The sequence below is a fragment of the Macaca thibetana genome, chromosome 16 (assembly GCF_024542745.1).
Source record: "Macaca thibetana thibetana isolate TM-01 chromosome 16, ASM2454274v1, whole genome shotgun sequence".
Classification (NCBI taxonomy): domain Eukaryota; kingdom Metazoa; phylum Chordata; class Mammalia; order Primates; family Cercopithecidae; genus Macaca; species Macaca thibetana.
The window spans coordinates 62,900,252-62,918,795 of NC_065593.1; the positions used below are offsets into that span (position 1 = coordinate 62,900,252).

At 45.8% G+C, this 18,544-nt stretch overlaps 4 protein-coding genes and 1 long non-coding RNA gene across 26 annotated transcripts in view; 3 read left to right on the forward strand and 2 right to left on the reverse strand.

Annotated features, from left to right (window-relative positions):
- The window catches only part of MXRA7 (matrix remodeling associated 7), a 1,130,960-nt gene that overhangs the window by 1,011,911 nt on the left and 100,505 nt on the right, over positions 1 to 18,544 (forward strand). The gene's annotated exons all lie outside the window — the stretch shown is intronic.
- JMJD6 (jumonji domain containing 6, arginine demethylase and lysine hydroxylase) overlaps positions 1 to 18,544 on the forward strand; it is a 1,042,475-nt gene that overhangs the window by 962,186 nt on the left and 61,745 nt on the right. The gene's annotated exons all lie outside the window — the stretch shown is intronic.
- CYGB (cytoglobin) overlaps positions 1 to 18,544 on the forward strand; it is a 326,406-nt gene that overhangs the window by 61,914 nt on the left and 245,948 nt on the right. The window lies entirely within an intron of this gene.
- MFSD11 (major facilitator superfamily domain containing 11) overlaps positions 1 to 18,544 on the reverse strand; it is a 56,529-nt gene that overhangs the window by 971 nt on the left and 37,014 nt on the right. For 8 of the 10 annotated variants that reach the window (XM_050764349.1, XM_050764345.1, XM_050764348.1 and 5 more), the window contains 2 exons: positions 17,643 to 17,778; positions 15,464 to 16,000 (listed from right to left, as the gene is read on the reverse strand). In XM_050764349.1, the coding sequence (XP_050620306.1) occupies positions 15,836 to 16,000; positions 17,643 to 17,778 (301 nt within the window). In that variant the 3' untranslated portion in view covers positions 15,464 to 15,835. Of the gene's footprint in view, positions 1 to 15,463; positions 16,001 to 17,642; positions 17,779 to 18,544 lie in introns of those variants that run through there. The other 2 variants (XM_050764352.1, XM_050764353.1) reach the window with 2 other exon arrangements.
- On the reverse strand, positions 38 to 13,735 carry LOC126939293 (uncharacterized). The gene is made up of 3 exons (XR_007720333.1): positions 13,583 to 13,735; positions 7,643 to 13,264; positions 38 to 2,751 (listed from the first exon to the last, which is right to left on the reverse strand). It is a non-coding gene; the product is annotated as an uncharacterized LOC126939293 (long non-coding RNA).

The following is an 18,544-nucleotide window of genomic DNA, read 5'->3' on the forward strand; positions in this document are numbered from 1 at the left end:
GGTATATAGGTAAGCACTCAATATATATTAGTGACGTCTCTAGCAGAGAAAATTCGCTTTGGAAGGTCAGGCCGTGGAGGGCACCATGGCACTGTATGAAATGTGCTGGGCTCATCTAGCATATTAAGGATTCAGTGTTGAACAGATGTGAATGCCCTGCACAGGACTATTCTTCTTTCACTGGTTTCAATGGTTTCTGATCCAGAAAGGTATAAAATGAAAGAGCTGATCTTTCGGGGTTGGGGGGGAAAGAAAGAAAGAAAAGAAAAAACAAGCAAAAAACCAAAAACCAGCTGTACAGCAAACCCAAGGCACTTCATTCTGCAAAATAATGGGACAGGCCAAAATGGTTCCTAAGTCAAAGGGTTTGCCAGTGCCAAGGCAATGCTCTTTAGTGGAAAGCAAGCTCAGGCTGCCAAACAAATCATTTCCTGCAGAATAGGGTACAGCTTGGGGGGCAGCCACCTGTGGGAGGACAGCCAGCCCAGACAACCCGTGCGGCTCCCCCACGGCACACGGATTCAGCAGGCTACCTCCCCAGCGCGCCAACCACAGACATCACTCTGCTCCTCTTTCATTTGAATGGCTGTAACCACAAACAAAGAAGTAGAGAAGAAAACATCTGTCTTTTTCCTCAACATGTTCTCACAGTGTCTACAATATGAGTCATCAAACTGCTTTCGGTTCAGTCACAATTATCCCAAAAGATCCCTTTCTAAGATACAAAATTGAGAGAACTAAACCAATTAAAAAAAAAAGTTAAACAGGCTTAGAATGTAAACAAAAAAGATGGAAGAATTGGAAATATCTGACAACATTTTCAGGAAGAAAAAGAAGGAGGACCTGTGAATTGAAACGAAGTCAAAAACAAATGCTCAAAGAAGCCTCCTCTGGACTAGACTTCTCTAAAGCTGCAATCTGCTTGTTATCTAAATTATCACACAGAAATAGGGCAGAACTACTCTTGATAAGAACATCAAAACTTTCAGATTTAATAGCAGCTCAGAAAACCAGTAAGTTAGCCCGATGCTGCAGGGAGGTGTCCATGGCACATTCAGACTATTTGCACACAAAGTTAAAAAGAAGGTCAAGTTTGATCTTCTACCTTAACACAAACACACAACCTAGTATTAAGATTTAGTATATTGCTGATCAAGAACCAAAAAACCCACAAAACACACAAAGTGTCGAGTTAGAATATTTCTTTTTTTTTTTGAGATGGAGTCTGGCTCTGTCGCCCAGGCTGGAGTGCAATGGCACGATCTCGGCTCACTGCAACCTCCGCCTCCTGGGTTCAAGGAATTCTCCTGCCTCTGCCTCCCGAGGAGCTGGGACTACAGGCGTGCGCCACCACGCCTGGCTAATTTTTGTATTTTTAGTAGAGATGGGGTTTCACCATTTTGGCCAGGATGGTTTCAATCTCTTGACCTCATGAGCCGCCTGCCTCGGCCTCCCAATGTGCTAGGATTTACAGGCGTGAGCCACCGTGCCCGGCAGAGTTAGAGTATTTATAGGGAGTATGTTTCCAATATCTATCAAGAAATATGAGTTATAGGCTGGGCGCTGTGGCTCATGCCTGTAATCCCAGCACTTTGGGAAGCTGAGGCAAGTGAATTGCTTGAGCCCAGGAGTTCAAGACCAGTGTGGCCAACACGGCAAAACCTGTGGTGGGTATGGCGGCGCGCACCTGTAATTCCAGCTATTCAGCTATTGAGGCACGAGAATCACTTGAACCCAGGAGGCAGAGGTTGCAGGCAGAGTTGTGATCACACCACTGCCCTCCAGCCTGGGCAACAGAGTGAGACGGTGTCTCAAAAAAAAAAAAAAGAAAAAAAAGAAATATGAAGCCGAGCATGGTGGCTCATGCCTGAGGTCAGGAATTTGAGACCAGACTGGCCAACATGGTGAAACCCTGTCTCTACTAAAAACACAAAAATTAGCCAGGCATGGTGGCTCACACGTCAGGAGGCTGAGCCAGGAGGATCACTTGAACCCAGGAGGCAGAGGTTGTAGTGAGTCAAGGAGCCAAGATCACGCCACTGTACTCCAGCCTGGGCAACAGAGTGAGACTCTGTCTCAAAAAAAAAAAAAAAAAAAAAAAGAAAAAAAGAAAGAAATATGAGTTTTAGAGAAAGGAGTTGTCTAATTATTTTACATGCTGGAAACCCAACCAAAATAACCCAAACGAACAAGCCAAAGTAATTATGTTACATTTTAATGAGAAATTAACTTTTCAAAGTTAACTATCTCTTAACCAATAAACATAATCCATATTCACAACCATGTTGATGAACAAAACCAAACCCTATAAGATATTTAAAGAGGTTCATTCTGAGCCAGTATGAGTGACCATGGCTGGGAGAACAATCTCAAGAGGTCCTGAGAAAGTGTGGTCAGTTACAGCTTGGTTTCACACATTTAGGGAGACAGAAGTTGCAGGTCAAGATATAAATCAATACGTTAGAGTGGTAGTTAGGCAGAACTGGGCAGGGCAGGAGAGGGCCCCTACCAGGTCGTCAGGCAACCATCAGATGATGGTCAGGCAGTTGTTAAACTGTGTCTCTAAAATGATAATTGGTTGCAGCTGGTTCCAGGGACCCGCAGTCTCCCAGTAGATAGAAAATACCTGGAGCTAGTGATCAGCAGCTTCCTGATAAGATCTCAGGCGCTGGGCGAATCGGTTCACACATGTGCACTAAGAGGCAAAATGGGAGTTGAACTGGTATATGACCTTCCTCTGGGAATGTTCGACTTGTAAGAGAAAAATGCCTCAAATGAGCATACACACAACTTCAGTAAACACACTGCACATACGGTCCCTCCCAAGTGCTGGCAGGTCCCTGTGCACACAGACAGCCTGCCCCAAGGGGAAAATCAAGGGAGGAAAAACACAAACCCTGGAACCATGCCAATGTATAAAACCCCAAGTCCAAGGCTGAACAGGGCACTTGGATCCTCATGTTGCCCACTTGACCCTCTTCCAAGTGTACTTTCTTCCTTTCATTCCTGCTCTAAAACTTTTTCATTTTTTATTTATTTTTTATTTTTTTGAGATGAAGTCTCTGTCACCCAGGCTGGAGTGCAATGGTGTGATCTCGGCTCACGGCAACCTCCGCCCTCTGGGTTCAAGCGATTCTCCTGCTTCAGACTCCCCAGTAGCTGGGGTTACAGGCGTGCATTACTAGGCCCAGCTAATTTTTCTATTTTTAGTAGAGATGGGGTTTCACCATGTTGGCCAGGCTGGTCTTGAACTTCCGACCTCAGGTGATGCACCCGCCTCAGCCTCCCAAAATGCTGGGCTTACAGGTGTGAGCCACCATGTCCGATCTTATTTATTGATTGATTTATTGATTGAGACGGAGTCTCGCCCTGTCACCCAGGCTGGAGAGCAGTGGTGCAATCCTCTTCCCGGGTTCAAGTGATTACCCTGCCTCAGCCTCCCAAGTAGCTGGGACTACAGGTGCGTGCCACCATGCCTGGCTAATTGTTTTCTTGTTTTTAGTAGAGATGGGGTTTTGCCATGTTGGCCAGGCTGGTCTCGAACTACTGACCTCATGATCCACCCGCCTCGGCCTCCCAAAGTGCTGAGATTACAGGCATGAGCCACCACGCCCGGCCAGGAGTAAGAGTTTATTAAAAAGTTTGGCCAGGTGCGGTGGCTCATGCCTGTAATCCCAGCACTTTGGGAGGCAGAGGCAGGTGGATCACCTGAGATCAGGAGTTCGAGACCAGCCTGGTCAACATGGTGAAACCCCGTCTCTACTAAAAATACAAAAATTAGCCGGGCATGGTGGTGGGTGCCTGTAATCCCAACTACTCGGGAGGCTGAGGCAGAATAATTGCTTGAACCCTGGAGGCAGGGGTTGCAGGTAGCCGAGATCATGCCACTGCATTCCAGCCTGGGTGACACAGTAAGACTCTCAAAACAACAACAACAACAACAACAACAACAAAATATATACATATATATTTTGGGCTGGGCATGGTGTCTCATACCTATAATCCTAGCATTTTGGGAGGCTGAGGTGGTTGGATTGCCTGAGCTCAGCAGTTTGAAACCAGCCTGGACAACATGACAACACCCCATCTCTACTAAAAATACAAAAAATTAGCCAGGTGTGGTGGCATGCAACTGTAAACCTAGCTACACAGGAGGCTGAAGCATGAGAACCTCTTGAACCCAGGAGGTGGAGCTTGCAGTGAGCCAAGATCATGCTGCTGCATTCCAGCCTGGTGACAAGCCACTTCACTTCACTCTGTCTCAAAAAAAAAACAAACAAACACGTATTTGGGGGTAAAATATTTGTATTTCCTTCAGGTCTCCCATCTGTCATGTGATGCTATACCAGAGTCAGGCTGGAACTTGTTATCTTATTGCTACAGAGTCTGTTCTGTCAGTCTTATGATTTCTGTTTTAATGTTAATACTAGTCAGTCGTGCCTAAACTCCGAAAAAGGTGGGTATAATAAGGCGGCTGACCTTCTTTCCCTGTCATGGCTGGGAACTGTTTTTCAGGTTTCTCTAGCATCCTCTGGACCCATTACGGGGTCTGTTCAGTCTGTTTGGGGTTGGGGGGTTAGGGTTTTATTTTTGGTTTTCATATCATTTCACTGCTGATTATATAACAAAACCTCATAGTATTATATTTACCCAACCATATGGCTGAAATTTGATCCAGCTTGACCAAGTCTTTCATTTTCTTAGAGGACCAAAAGTAACAGAACTAGACACTTAGGCCATACTGCAAAGAATACTTTCTTTCAATTACATAATGAATCTCTCAGTTTGAGAAAATAAGGAAGGATGTCCACATTCTACTGAAATCACTCACATCCAGTTGGGCATGGTGACTCACACCTGTAATCCTAGCACTTTGGGAGGCCAAGGTAGGTGGACCACCTGAGGTCAGGAGTTCAAGACAAGCCAGGCCAATATGGTAAAACCCCATCTCTACTAAACATACAAAAAATTAGCTGGGCATGGTGGCGGGCACCTGTAATCCCAGCTACTCAGAAGGCTGAGGCAGGAAAATCGCTTGAACCCGGGAGGCGGAGGTTGCAGTGAGTCGAGATCACACCACTGCACTTCAGCCTGGGCAACGAGTGAAACTTCATCTCAAAAAAAAAAGAAAAAAAAAGAAATCACTCACATCCTGTTATCCTTTGATACCTGTTATCCTTTGATATCTGTTTCTGGGAGTCATGCCTAGAAATAGGGGTTTGAGAGACATGAGAACCCTTGAGAATAATTTTGTTGTATTGATACAAAGCCTTCATGGGAAGATGTAGGATGGGGGAAACTAGAGATTCTCACCTATTAAAGTCATATACATAGCTTTCAAGAACAAGACAGAACAAATTTAAGAATTTGTGGCTCTAAAGGAAATGCCCTACAAAAATAAAACCAGGGCTAATGTCAAGGCTTTTTCCTCTATAGGATTTCCTCCATCATTTGTGATAGGAGGAAGTAATCTAACCTTGTTTATAAGCCCATTACGTAACACCAATTTGGCATCGTGCAGAAAAAAAGGTTAATACCACAGAAAAAATGGTTAATATCTATTGTTTGCAAGGTTGGTCCTGGGCTAGCCTCTGGGATCAGAGTACTCCTCATCAACAGCTCACTGATAAGAGGGCTGTTTGCCTAGACTAGATAGTAAACACTGTGGCTAGCGGCCCGCACAGCCTGCACGGTGGTTCACACCTGTAATCTCAGCACTTTGGGAGGCCGAGGAGGGTGGATCATCTGAGGTCAGGAGTTTGGGACTGCCTGGCCAACATGGTGAAACCCCATCTCTACTAAAAACACAAAAATTAGCCCAGTGTGGTGGTGCGCCTGTAAATCCCAGCTACTCGGGAGGCTGAGGTGGGAGAACTGCTTGAACCCGGGAGGCAGGGGCTGCAGTGAGCTAATATCGTGCCACTGTACTCCAGCCTGGGTGACAGAGTGAGACTCTGTGTCAGAAAACAAAAATATAAAAAACACTGTGGCTAATGCTAAATTAACACCTGCTTTCCTTCTGGAGTATAGAATTTTGGTACCAGCCAGGCAGAGGCTGCCTATGTGACCAGACTTCAGTAAAAACCTTTGGTGCTGTGTCTCTAGTGGGCCTTCCTGGACAGAAACATGGCATACACACACATTTCTGCATCTTTGTTGCTGGGGGAAGAGTGTGTTCTGTGTGACTCCTCGGATTGGAGAGGGCATAGGAAGCCTGTGCCTGGATTCCTGCAGGCTTTGCTGAGTCCTTTTCCTTAATATCCAGCTGTGCATTCTGACTGCATCACTGTGAGTTCAACACGTGCTGAGACTTGTGAGTCCTAGTGAATCCCCAAGTTAAGAGGGGGTCCTCGGCCAGGCGCGGTGGCTTATGCCTGTAATCCCAGCACTTTGGGAAGCTGAGGTGGGCAGATCACTTGAGGTCAGTTCGAGACCAGCCTGGCCAACATGGCAAAACCCTGTATCTATTAAAAATACAAAAATTAGCCGGGCATGGTGGTGCATGTCTGTAATTCCAGCTACTTAGGAAGGCTGAGGCAGGAGAATTGCTTGAATCCAGGAGGCGGAGGTTGCAGTGAGCTCAGATCGTGCCACTGTACTCCAGCCTGGGTGACAGAGCAACACTCTGTCTCAAAACAAAACAAAAAAAAAGCCAGGCGTGGTGGCTCACACCTGTAATCCCACCACTTTGGAAGGCTGAGATGGGTGGATCACGAGGTCAGGAGATGGAGACCATTCTGGCTAACACGGTGAAACCCCGTCTCTACTAAAAATACAAAAATTAGCCGGGCGCAGTGGCAGGCGCCTGTAGTCCCAGCTACACGGGAGGTTGAGGCAGGAGAATGGCGTGAACCCGGGAGGCGGAGCTTGCAGTGAGTGGGGATCGTGCCACTGCACTCCAGCCTGGGTGACAGAGCGAGACTCTGTCTCAAAAAAAAAAAAAAAAACATGGAAGACCTCCAGGAGTGCTTGTGTCTCAAGGAACACCTTTTTTTTTTTTTTTTTGAGACGGAGTCTTGCTCTGTTGCCTATGCTGGAGTGCACTGGCTCAATCTCAGCTCACTGCAACCTCTGCCTTCCTGGTAAAAGCGATACTCATGCCTCAGCCTCCCGAGTAGGATTACAGGTGCCCACCACCACACCCAGCTAATTTTTGTATTTTTAGGAGACGGTATTTTACCATGTTGGCCAGGCTGGTCTCAAACTCCTGACCTCAGGTGATCCACCTGCCTTGGCCTCCCAAAGTGCTGGGATTACAGGCATGAGTCACCATGCCTAGCTGTTGTGATAAAATACTCATAAAATTTACCATCTTAACCATTTTGAAGTGTACAGTTCAGTGGCATTAAATACATTACAATGCTGTGCAACCATGACCACTGCCCATCTCCAGAACTCATCTTGCACAACAGAAACTTTGCACTCATTAAACACTAGGCTGGGCGCAGTGGCTCATGTCTGCAATCCCAGCACTTTGGGAGGCCGAGGTGGGTGGATCACTTGAGTCTAGGAGTTCAAGACTCCTAGGTCAGTTCGAGACCAGCCTGGCCAACATGGCGAAACCCTGTCTCTACTAAAAATACAAAAATTAGCCTGGCAACATGGTGAAACCCTGTCTTTACAAAAAATACAAAAAAATTACCTGGGTGTGGTGGGATGCGCCTGTGGTCCCAAGCTACTCAGGAGGCTGAGGTGGGAGGACTGCTTGAGGCCAGAAGTAGAAGTGAGCTATGTTTGTGCCACTGCACTCCAGCCTGGGTGACAGAGCAAGACCCTGCCTCAAAAATAAAAAATGAAGACAATAAACACTACCTCCTCACTTTTCCGCCCCCACCAGCCCACCATTCTACATCTAACTCCATGGATTTGTCTACTCTAGGTACCTCATATAAATGAAATCAAGCAGTATTTGTCTTTGTGTGACTGGCTTATCTCACTCAGCACAATAATGTCCTCAAGGTCCATCTATGCTATAACATGTGCCCAAATTTCCTTCCTTTGAAGGCTGAATCATACTTCATTGTATGGACATACATTTGGTTCCATCCACTGACGAATATTTGGTTTCTTCCCACTGTTTGGTAATTGTGAATACTACTGCAGTGACTGTGGGTGAAAAAATATCTCTGAGACCCTTTCAACTATTTTGTGTATATGCCCAGAGTGAAATTGCTGGATCATATGTAATTCTATTTTTAGTTTGTTGAGAATAACTCTTTTTTTTTTTTTTGAGACGGAGTCTCACTCTGTTGCCCAGGCTGGAGTGCAGTAGTATGATCTCTGCTCGATATAACTTCTGTCTCCTGGGTTCCAGCGATTCTCCTGCCTCAGCCTCCTGATTAGCTGGGATTACAGGCACATGACACCACACCCAACTAATTTTTATATTTTTAGTAGAGACAGGGTTATACCATGTTGGCCAGCCAGGCTGGTCTCGAACTCCTGACCTCAAGTGATCCACCTGCCTCAGCCTCCCAAAGTGCTGGAATTACAGGCGTGAGCCACCATACCCGACTTGAGGATAACTGTCTTCTACGGCTGAATACTATTCCATCATATGGAGAAATCACAGTTTGTTTATCCATTCTTTTTTTTTTTTTTGAGATGGAGTCTCACTCTGTCACCAGGCTGGAGTGCAGTGGCAGGATCTCAGCTCACTGCAACCTCTGCCTCCCAGGTTCAAGCGATTCTCCTGCCTCAGCCTCCCAAATAGCTGGGACTATAGGCGTGCGCCACCATGCCCAGCTAATTTTTGTATTTTTAGTAGAGATGGGGTTTCACTGTGTTGGCCAGGATGGTCTCGATCTCTTAACCTCATGATCTGCCTGCCTTGGCCTCCCAAAGTGCTGGGATTGCAGGCGTGAGCCACCATGCCCGGCCTGTTTATCCATTCTTCTACAGATGAATAACTTGAGTTGTTTTGACATTTTGGCTATTGTGAATAATGCAGCTATGAATATGGGTGTACAAATATCACCTCAAGTCTGCTTTTAACTCTTTTATGTATATACTCAGAAGTGAAATTATTGGATCACATGGTATTTCTAATTTTTTGAGGAACTGCCATACTGTTTTCCCAGTGGCTTCACCATTGTACATTTCCACACACAGTGCACGAGGGTTTCAGTTTCTCCACATCCTTGCCAACACCTTTCTTTTTTCTTTTCTTTTTTTTTTTTTTGGATAGCAGCCATCCCAATGGGTGTGAGGATACAAAAAACTTGACTATTAACGGAGACTTATTTGTACTTTTATGAACTTAAAAACTCCCAAGGGAATCGGGCATGGGAGCTCACACCTGTAATCCCAGCACTTTGGGAGGCCAAGGTGGGCAGATCACGTGAGCTCAGGAGTTCGAGACCAGCCTGGCCAACATGGTGAAATCTCATCTCTACTAAAAATACAAAAAATAAGTTAGCTGGGCATGGTGGCAGGCATCTGTAATCCCAGCTACTCGGGAGTCTGAGGCAGGAGAATCGTTTGTACCCAGGAGGCAGAGGTTGCAGTGAGCCGAGACTGTGCCATTGCACTCCAGCCTGGGCAACAAGAGTGAAACTCCATCTCAAAAAACAAAAGACTCCCAAGGGACTTACTATAAGTCAACAAACAACAAACCAACCAACCAACAAAAATTCCTAGAGGAAAGAAATCCTTTGTGTGGGCAGCCGAAGCCCAGGTTTAAAGGCCTTCAAGTTGGGGTATGGGAAAACTGGGGAGGGGAGGGGGGAATGTTTTCATACTCACAGAGAAAAACACCTGTGGTTCAATAAACGTTACTCAAGGTCTAAGCCAAATCTAAATATAGACAATACAAAACTTGCAGTAAAAGAGCAGGACATCCACACACACAAACAAGCACACACCCAATATGAAATTTGCAATAAAAGAGCAGGGCATCCACACACACAAACAACTACCGCATTTACTTAGCTACATGCATGAAGACAAAAGTTTTGAACAGCATATATAAGACAAGCATAAAAATTAAACTATTTCATTGTCACATTTCGTCTTTTTAAAATTTTTTTTGAGCTGGAGTGCAGTGGCATGACCTTGGCTCACTGCAACCTCCACCTCATGGGTTCAAGCAATTCTCCTGCCTCAGCTTCCCGAGTAGTTGGGATTACAGGCGCCTGCCACCACGCGGCTAATTTTTGTATTCTTAGTAGAGATGGGGTTTCACCATGTTGGCCAGGCTGGTCTCGAACTCTTGACCTTGTGATCTGCCTGCCTCGGCCTCCCAAAGTGCTACGATTACAAGTGTGAGCCACCGTGCCTGGCCCCACATTTCATCTTTAACTCAAATAATGCAAAGAATTTAAAAGATGACCTTAATGTTATACAGTCATCTAAAGAGTTAACTAAGATCAAAACTATAGACATAAGAACTGAATAAAAGCAGCTGGGCGCGGTGGCTCACACCTGTAATCACGGCACTTTGGGAAGCTGAGGTGGGAGAATCATGAGGTCAAGAGTTCAAAATCAGCCTGGCCAACATGGTGAAGCCCTGTCTCTACTAAAAAATACAAAAATTAGCCAGGCATGGTGGTGTGCACCTGTAGTCCCAGCTACTCGGAAGGCTGAGGCAGGAGAATTGCTTGAACCCGGGATGTGGAGGTTGCAGTGAGCCGAGTTCATACCACTGCACTCCAGCCTGGACAACAGAGCGAGACTCTGTCTCAAAAAAAAAAAAAAAAAAAAAAGGCTGGGCGCAGTGGCTCAAGCCTGTAATTCCAGCACTTTGGGAGGCCGAAGTGGGCGGATCACCTGAGGTCAGGAGTTCAAGACCAGCCTGACCAACATGGAGAAACCCCATCTCTACTAAAAATACAGAATTAGCTGGGCGTGGTGGCACATGCCTGTAGTCCCAGCTACTTGAGAAGTTGAGGCAGGAGAATCGCTTGAACCTGGGAGGCAGAGGTTGCAGTGAGCTGAGTTCGTGCCATTGCATTCCAGCCTGGGCAACAAGAGTGAAACTCCGTCTCAAAAAAAAAAAAAAAAGAACTGAATAAAAGCAAAACAAACTCCCCACAGGGGGAAAAGAAAAAATAAAAAAGAAAGCATAGTAGCTCATTCCTGTAATCCCAGCACTTTGGAAGGCCGAGGCAGGAGGATCACTGGAGCCCAGGATTTCGAGGCCAGCCTGGGCAAGATAAGAAGACACTGTCTTTACAAAAAATAAAAAAAATTATCCAGGCATGGTGGTACATGCCTGTGGTCCTAGCTACTTGGGAGGCTGAGGCAGGAGTATTGCTTGAGCCCAGGAGGTCGAAACTGCAGTGAGCCATGATTCTGCCACTGTGATCCAGCCTGGGCAACAAAGTGAGACGCTGTCTCTAACAAAAAAGTGAGTACAAAACTGAAAATGAATACCATAGCACAAAGCAAGTAGGAGGCAACCTAGGAAAAGTTGCGTTCCTGCCATACTGCATACAGCACTTCACTCCATTTCCTTTCCCTGTTGACAATAATCACCAGGAATCCTAGGGGTGACAAGATGCCATGGCTTCCTCAGATTAAAATTCTCAGTGTCATTAACAGAGGTGGCTTCACCTCCTTCTGCCAGCAGGATTGTACAGATCCATTATGAGCAAACAGAACAAGGGCCTGGAGAATGCAGGGCTTGGGAAAAAGGACCCAGTTGTCACCTTCCATGTAAGTCTCATTGTGACAGGTGGCAAGGTGGGCAGCCTTGTAAGATGCTCCCCACCAATGCCCTCCCCTGAGGATAGGCTGGAACTAGTGACTGGCACCGAACAGACAGAGTGCAGCGGTGATGAAGTTATAAGAGACTGCAGCTTTTGTCCTGCTCTGCTCTCTCCGGCTGTCCTTGCTTGTGTCCTTTGATGGAGACAGCTGCCATGTTGTGGGCTGCCCTGAAGACTACTCCGTAGCAAGACGAAGGGCAGAGGGCAGTCTTTAGCCAATAGCCATAAGAAACCAAGACCCTTGGCCTGACAGCCTGTGAGGAACTGACTCCTGCAACAACTACATGAGTGAGCAGAGAAGCAGGCCCTCCCCCAGGGAAGCCTGGAACACACCTTCACTGCAGCCTGGAGGGACACTGCGCCCAGGACTCAGCTCAGCCATGCCCAGATTCCCGACCCACAGAAACTGTGATGAAATAGATGTGTGTTATTTTAAGTGGCTACGTTTTGGGGTAATTTGTTATGGCACATTAGAAAACTAATACACCTTGATAAATAATGTGCTTAAAGAGATAATAAATCACTACTTTTAAGTCTAAAAGGGCATTTGTAAATTATTTATATAGGATCGACTAAGCCAATGGAGGTTATATCAACTTCAAAAAGGAAAACCAGAATTTCAACATCTGGAACCACCGGGTGCAGTGGCTCATGCCTGTAATCCCAGCACTTTGGGAGGCTGAGGCAGGTGGATCGTGAGGTCAGGAGTTCGAGACCAGCCTGACCAACATGGTGAAACCCCATCTCTACTAAAAATACAAAAATTAGCCAGGTGTGGTGGCACATGCCTGTAATCCCAGATACTCAGGAGGCTGAGACAGGAGAATCGAACCTGGGAGGTGGAGGCTGCAGTGAGCCGAGATTGCACCACTGCACTCTAGCCTGGATGACAGAGTGAGACGCTGTCTCAAAAAACAAACACACATTCACACACACACACACACACACACACACACACACACACACACTCCCCAGCCAAAAAAACAACAAAAAAAAGTGAGCTCTTGCTAGGTACAGTGGCTCTTGCTTATAATCCCCCCAGCACTTTGGGAGGCCATGGTGAGAGGATCACTTAAGCCCAGGAGTTCAAGATCAGCCTGAGCAACATAGGGAGACTGTCTCTACTAAGATTTTGAAAAAACAAAAAACTGAGCTCTCTCATTTACATGAAATGTTCAGAATAGGCAAATCTATAGAGACAGAAAGTAGATTCGTGGTTGCCATGCCAGATGAGAAGGAGTGACTGCTGACAGGCAGCGACCGCTTTTTGGAGTGATAAAATGTCCTGGAATTAGATCATTGTGGTGGTTATGCAACCTTGTGAATGTACACTTTAAAATGGGACATTTTTACGGTTTCTGGATTTGATTTCAATGTAAAAAAAAAAAAATTAAGTGAACTCTTTTTTTTTTTTTTTTTTGAGACGGAGTCTCACTCTGTCGCCCAGGCTGGAGTGCAGTGGCCAGATCTCCGCTCACTGCAAGCTCCGCCTCCCGGGTTCACGCCATTCTCCTGCCTCAGCCTCCCGAGTAGCTGGGACTACAGGCGCCTGCCACCTCACCCGGCTAGTTTTTATTTTTTAGTAGAGACGGGGTTTCACCGTGTTAGCCAGGATGGTCTCGATCTCCTGACCTCATGATCCGCCCGTCTTGGCCTCCCAAAGTGCTGGGATTACAGGCTTGAGCCACCGAGCCCGGCCTAAGTGAACTCTTTTTTTTTTTTTTTTTTTTTTTTTTTTGAGACGGAGTCTCGCTCTGCCGCCCAGGCTGGAGTGCAGTGGCCGGATCTCAGCTCACTGCAAGCTCCGCCTCCCGGGTTCACGCCATTCTCCTGCCTCAGCCTCCCGAGTAGTTGGGACTACAGGCGCCTGCCACCTCGCCCGGCTAGTTTTTATTTTTTAGTAGAGACGGGGTTTCACCGTGTTAGCCAGGATGGTCTCGATCTCCTGACCTCATGATCCGCCCGTCTTGGCCTCCCAAAGTGCTGGGATTACAGGCTTGAGCCACCGAGCCCGGCCTAAGTGAACTCTTTTTTTTTTTTTTTTTTTTTGAGACGGAGTCTCGCTCTGCCGCCCAGGCTGGAGTGCAGTGGCCGGATCTCAGCTCACTGCAAGCTCCGCCTCCCGGGTTCACGCCATTCTCCTGCCTCAGCCTCCCGAGTAGTTGGGACTACAGGCGCCTGCCACCTCGCCCGGCTAGTTTTTATTTTTTAGTAGAGACGGGGTTTCACCGTGTTAGCCAGGATGGTCTCGATCTCCTGACATCGTGATCCGCCCGTCTCGGCCTCCCAAAGTGCTGGGATTACAGGCTTGAGCCACCGCGCCCGGCCTGGCCTAAGTGAACTCTTATGGAGGGAAGCTAACACTTCCATTTCAACATCTCCCCAAATAGTTATGCTCCATTCCCGCACACAAGATGATAGACTGGCACTGATCGAGGGGGACACATAAATGATGGCGTGACATTGGCCTGATGACACAGCTCAGATCTCACTCCAGGTTTGTTTGGGGGTTTCTGCATTGCATCTTTCCAGGAAAATTGCTAGCAAAAGTCCTCCCCCAGTAAATACATTTGTCTTTTTCAATGTTTTTGTTGTTATAGATGTTACATTCCTGTTCTTAAGACTTAAAGGACCGGGCGTGGTGGCTCACCCCTGTAATCCCAGCACTTTGGGAGGCGGAGGCAGGTGGATTGTGAGGTCAGGAGTTCGAGACCAGCCTGGCCAACATAGTGAAACACCATCTCTACTAAAAATACAAAAATTAGCCCGGTGTGGTGGCACCCACCTGTAATCCTAGCTAGCTGGGAGGCTGAAGCACGAGAATTGCTTGAACCCGGGAGGCAGAGGTTGCAATGAGCTGAGATTGCGCCACTGCACTCTAGCCTGGGCAAACAGAGTGAGACTCTGTCTCTAAATAAATAAATAAATAAATAAATAAATAAATAAATAAATAAAAATTTTAAAAAAGACTTAAGACAATTTTTACCTTATTTCATAATACTTAATTGGCCACTCCTTGCTATGAGCTGCAAGGTAAGAAAACTTATCAAACAAAACATTTACAGAGGAAGACATATTTTCAAAATCAAGATTTCATTTCAGCATCTTGTTTTTCATTATTTTAAAAAATTATCATTATTATTCTTTTCTTTTCTGTTTTTTTTTTTCTTTTCTTTTCTTTTCTTTTGAGATGGAGTTTCGCTCTTGTCACCCAGGCTGGAGTGCAATGGCACGATCTCAGCTCACTGCAACCTCTGCCTCCCAGGTACAAGCGAATTCTCTTACCTCAGCCTTCCTAGTAGCTAGGATTACAGGCATGCACCACCAAACCCAACAAATTTTTGTATTTTTAGTAGAGATGAGATTTCACCATGTTGGCCAGGCTGGTCTCAAACTCCTGACCAAAGGTGATCCACCCACCTCAGCCTCCCAAAGTGTTGGGATTATACGCATGAGCTACTGTGCCCGGCCTATTATTATTTTCAAGACAGGGTCTCACTCTGTTGCCCAGCCTGGAGTGCAGTGGTGTGATCATAGCTCACTACAGCCTCAAACTGCTGGGCTGAAGTGATCCTTCTGTCTCAGCTTCAAACTCCTGGGCTGAAGTGATCCTTCTGTCTCAGCCTCCCCAGCAGCTGGGAGTATAAGTGTGCACCACCACACCCAGCTTTGCTATTTATTTAAATGTCATTCCCCAACACATATCAGGAGTGACATATGCTTCCCATGATTACATAGCAAAACATACTCCATAGCCAGAAAAAATATTTATATGACATACGGCCTAGTATTCTAAATCAAGGCAGGATCTTCCAACACGAGCAGGAGGGAAAAGAAAACATGTACATTCTATAACATGATTATAAGAATTGAGATAGATGAAATGAAAAACAACATCTTTGAACAATTACAGTTGACAGAACAGCTTTCCCTTATTCCACTTGCTTTAAATAACTCATATCTGTAAACTTGAACACCAACTCTGGCTGATTGAACAGTCTTAATCCCTTGATTTTCCATACTGAACATCACCCAATATATAGTGAAGATCAAAGGCGACTTCTTCCACCAAGCTCTGTGTCCAGCTGTGTTTCTGAGGTCACACGTGTCCCCTCACGGACACCAGATCAGATACTTCGGTAGTCAGAGCCACGGGCTACAAAGGCGGCAGCTTCCCATTCCACAGTGAAGAATGAAATTGTTCCAAAAAACCCAAATATCACCATGACCAGGAGTTGCCAGTGAAGAAGAAGGTAGTTGCTGTAGAAAAATGCCACGGCTGCGCAAATAGACTAAGAACAAACAAAACAAATCACAACAGGCACACCGGGGGCCATGCTGAGCCACAATTAGCCCCTAGCCCCACTCCTATCCGGCCCCAAGGACACCTGGAACTGGCAGTGCTTTCTATTCTTTCTGCATCTAGGTATGACTTCCTCAGTCACTGACTCACAAACATGCACCATAAACTCCTGCTACAATCCCTGGTATTTAAAACAGCATTTTGGCCAGGTGTGGTGGTTCATGCCACCCAACACTTTGGGAGGCCAAGGTGGGAGAAATGCTTGAGCCCGGAAGTTCAAGACCAGCCTGCACAACATGGCAAGACCCCATCTCTATAAAATAAAATAAAATGAAAAAAAACAGCATTTTGTGGAAAATTGGAGTAACAAGAATGTACAGAGTAAGAAATACACTTGTCTGTATTACGAGTGAATAGAATTCTGGTATTTAAGGAAGGAAATCTCTAATCAGAGCCATAGAGACCAGAACATAAAATCTGTTACACAAAAAATCTTACTGCTCATGGCTTCCTAATTCTATTCAAAAATCCTTTTAAATCCCCAACTTTTGTTTAAAAAACATAAGACAAAAGCAAAAAAAAAAAGAAAAAAAAAGAAGAAACAAAAAAATAAAATAAAATAAAATAAGAAACACAATCTAGCCAGGGCGGTGGCTCATGTTTATAATCCCAGGACTTTGCAGGGCCCAAGCGGGCGGATCACTTGAGGCCAGTAGTTTACGACCAGCCTGGCCAAAATGGCAAAACCTCATCTCTACCAAAAATATAAAAACTTAGCTGAACGTGGTAGTGCATGCCTGTAATCCCAGCTACTTGGGAGGCAGAGATTGCACTGAGCCAAGATCGTGCCACTGCACTCCAGTCTGGACTACAGAGTGAGACTGTCTTTTTTTTTTTTTTTTTTTTTTGAGACAGAGTCTCGCTCTGTCATCCAGGCTGAAGTGCAGTAGCTTGATCTCAGCTCACTGCAAGCTCCGCCTCCTGGGTTCACACCATTCTCCTGCCTCAGCCATCCGAGTAGCTGGGACTACAGGCACGTGCCACCACGCCCAGCTAATTTTTTTTATATTTTTAGTAGAGATGAGGTTTCACCATATTAGCCAGGATGGTCTCAATCTTGTGACCTTGTGATCTGCCCGCCTTGGCCTCCCAAAGTGCTGGGATTACAGGCTTGAGCCGTGGTGCCCGGCCGACTTTGTTTTAAAAAAAAAAAAAAAAAACAGGCCAGGTGCAGTGGCTCACACATATAATCCCCAGCACTTTGGCAGGCCAAGGCGGGTGGATCACCTGAGGTCAGAAGTTCAAGACCAGCCTGATCAACATGGTGAAACCCCACCTCTGCTAAAAAGAAAAAAAAAAACACAAAAATTAGCCAGGCGTGGTGGTGTGTGCCTGTAATCTCAGCTACTCGGGAGGTTAAGGCAGGAGAATTGCTTGAACCTGGAAGGCGGAGAATGCAGGGAGTCAAGATTGCGCTACTACACTCCAGCCTGAGTGACAGAGAGAGACTCTATCAAAAAAAATAAAAGGAAATAAAAATTAAAACCACGATACAAATAACCAAGAAAAACAAGGTAATACACAAAGGAAAGAGCCCTACGTCAAACATAGTCGCAATCTGAAGAGGTTACCTGAACAAACTTGAAGATGGCAAATGCTGGGGCACTGTCTTCAGAATACAGAAAGCCCAAGATACTAAGCAGCTGGGTATTAAAGCAGCTGTCTCCAAGGCCCAACAGAAAACTGCAGAGAATGGCAACTTCTTTGCTGAAGAAAACAAAAATCAATTTAGTGTGAGCAATATCTGCTAGAGCCATTTAAAATATACAAGCAACCCACCCACAAAAGCATTCTACCTGCAAGTTTTAAATCCTATGAAACAAAAATAAAGACAAAGCTGGCGCAGTGGCTCATGCCTGGAATCCCAGCACTTTGGGAGGCTGAGGTGGGCAGATCACTTGAGGACAGGAGTTAGAGACCAGCCTGGCCAAGATGGCAAAACCCCACCTTTACTAAAAATACAAAAATTAGCTGAGCATAGTGGCGCGTGCCTGTAATGCCAACTACTCGGGAGGCTGAGGCAGAAGAATCACTTGAACCCCGGAGGCGGAAGTTGCAGTGAGTGGAGATCGCGCCACCTCAGGAGGCTGAGGCACCAGAATTGCTTGAACCTCAGAGGCGGAGGTTGCAGTGAGTGGAGATCACGCCACTTGCATTCTAGGCTTGCAGACAGAGTGGGACTCTGTCTCAAAAAAGATAATAAATAAATAAATAAAGACTAGAATTTATAAGGTAAGAATTTGTGCTCAAATGCACACACCTTTACATTCTAACAAACTCTGGTCTCACCCATTTGTGAAGAAAACGCAGGTTGAGTATCCCTTATCAAGACCAGAAGTGTTTCAAATCTTCTTTTCAGGTTTTGGAACACCTGCATTATACTGACCAGTTAGGTAATTTTAATCTGATAATCTGTAATCTGAAATGTTCTAATAAGCACCTCCCTTTGAGCATCATGTTGGCCCTCGAAAAG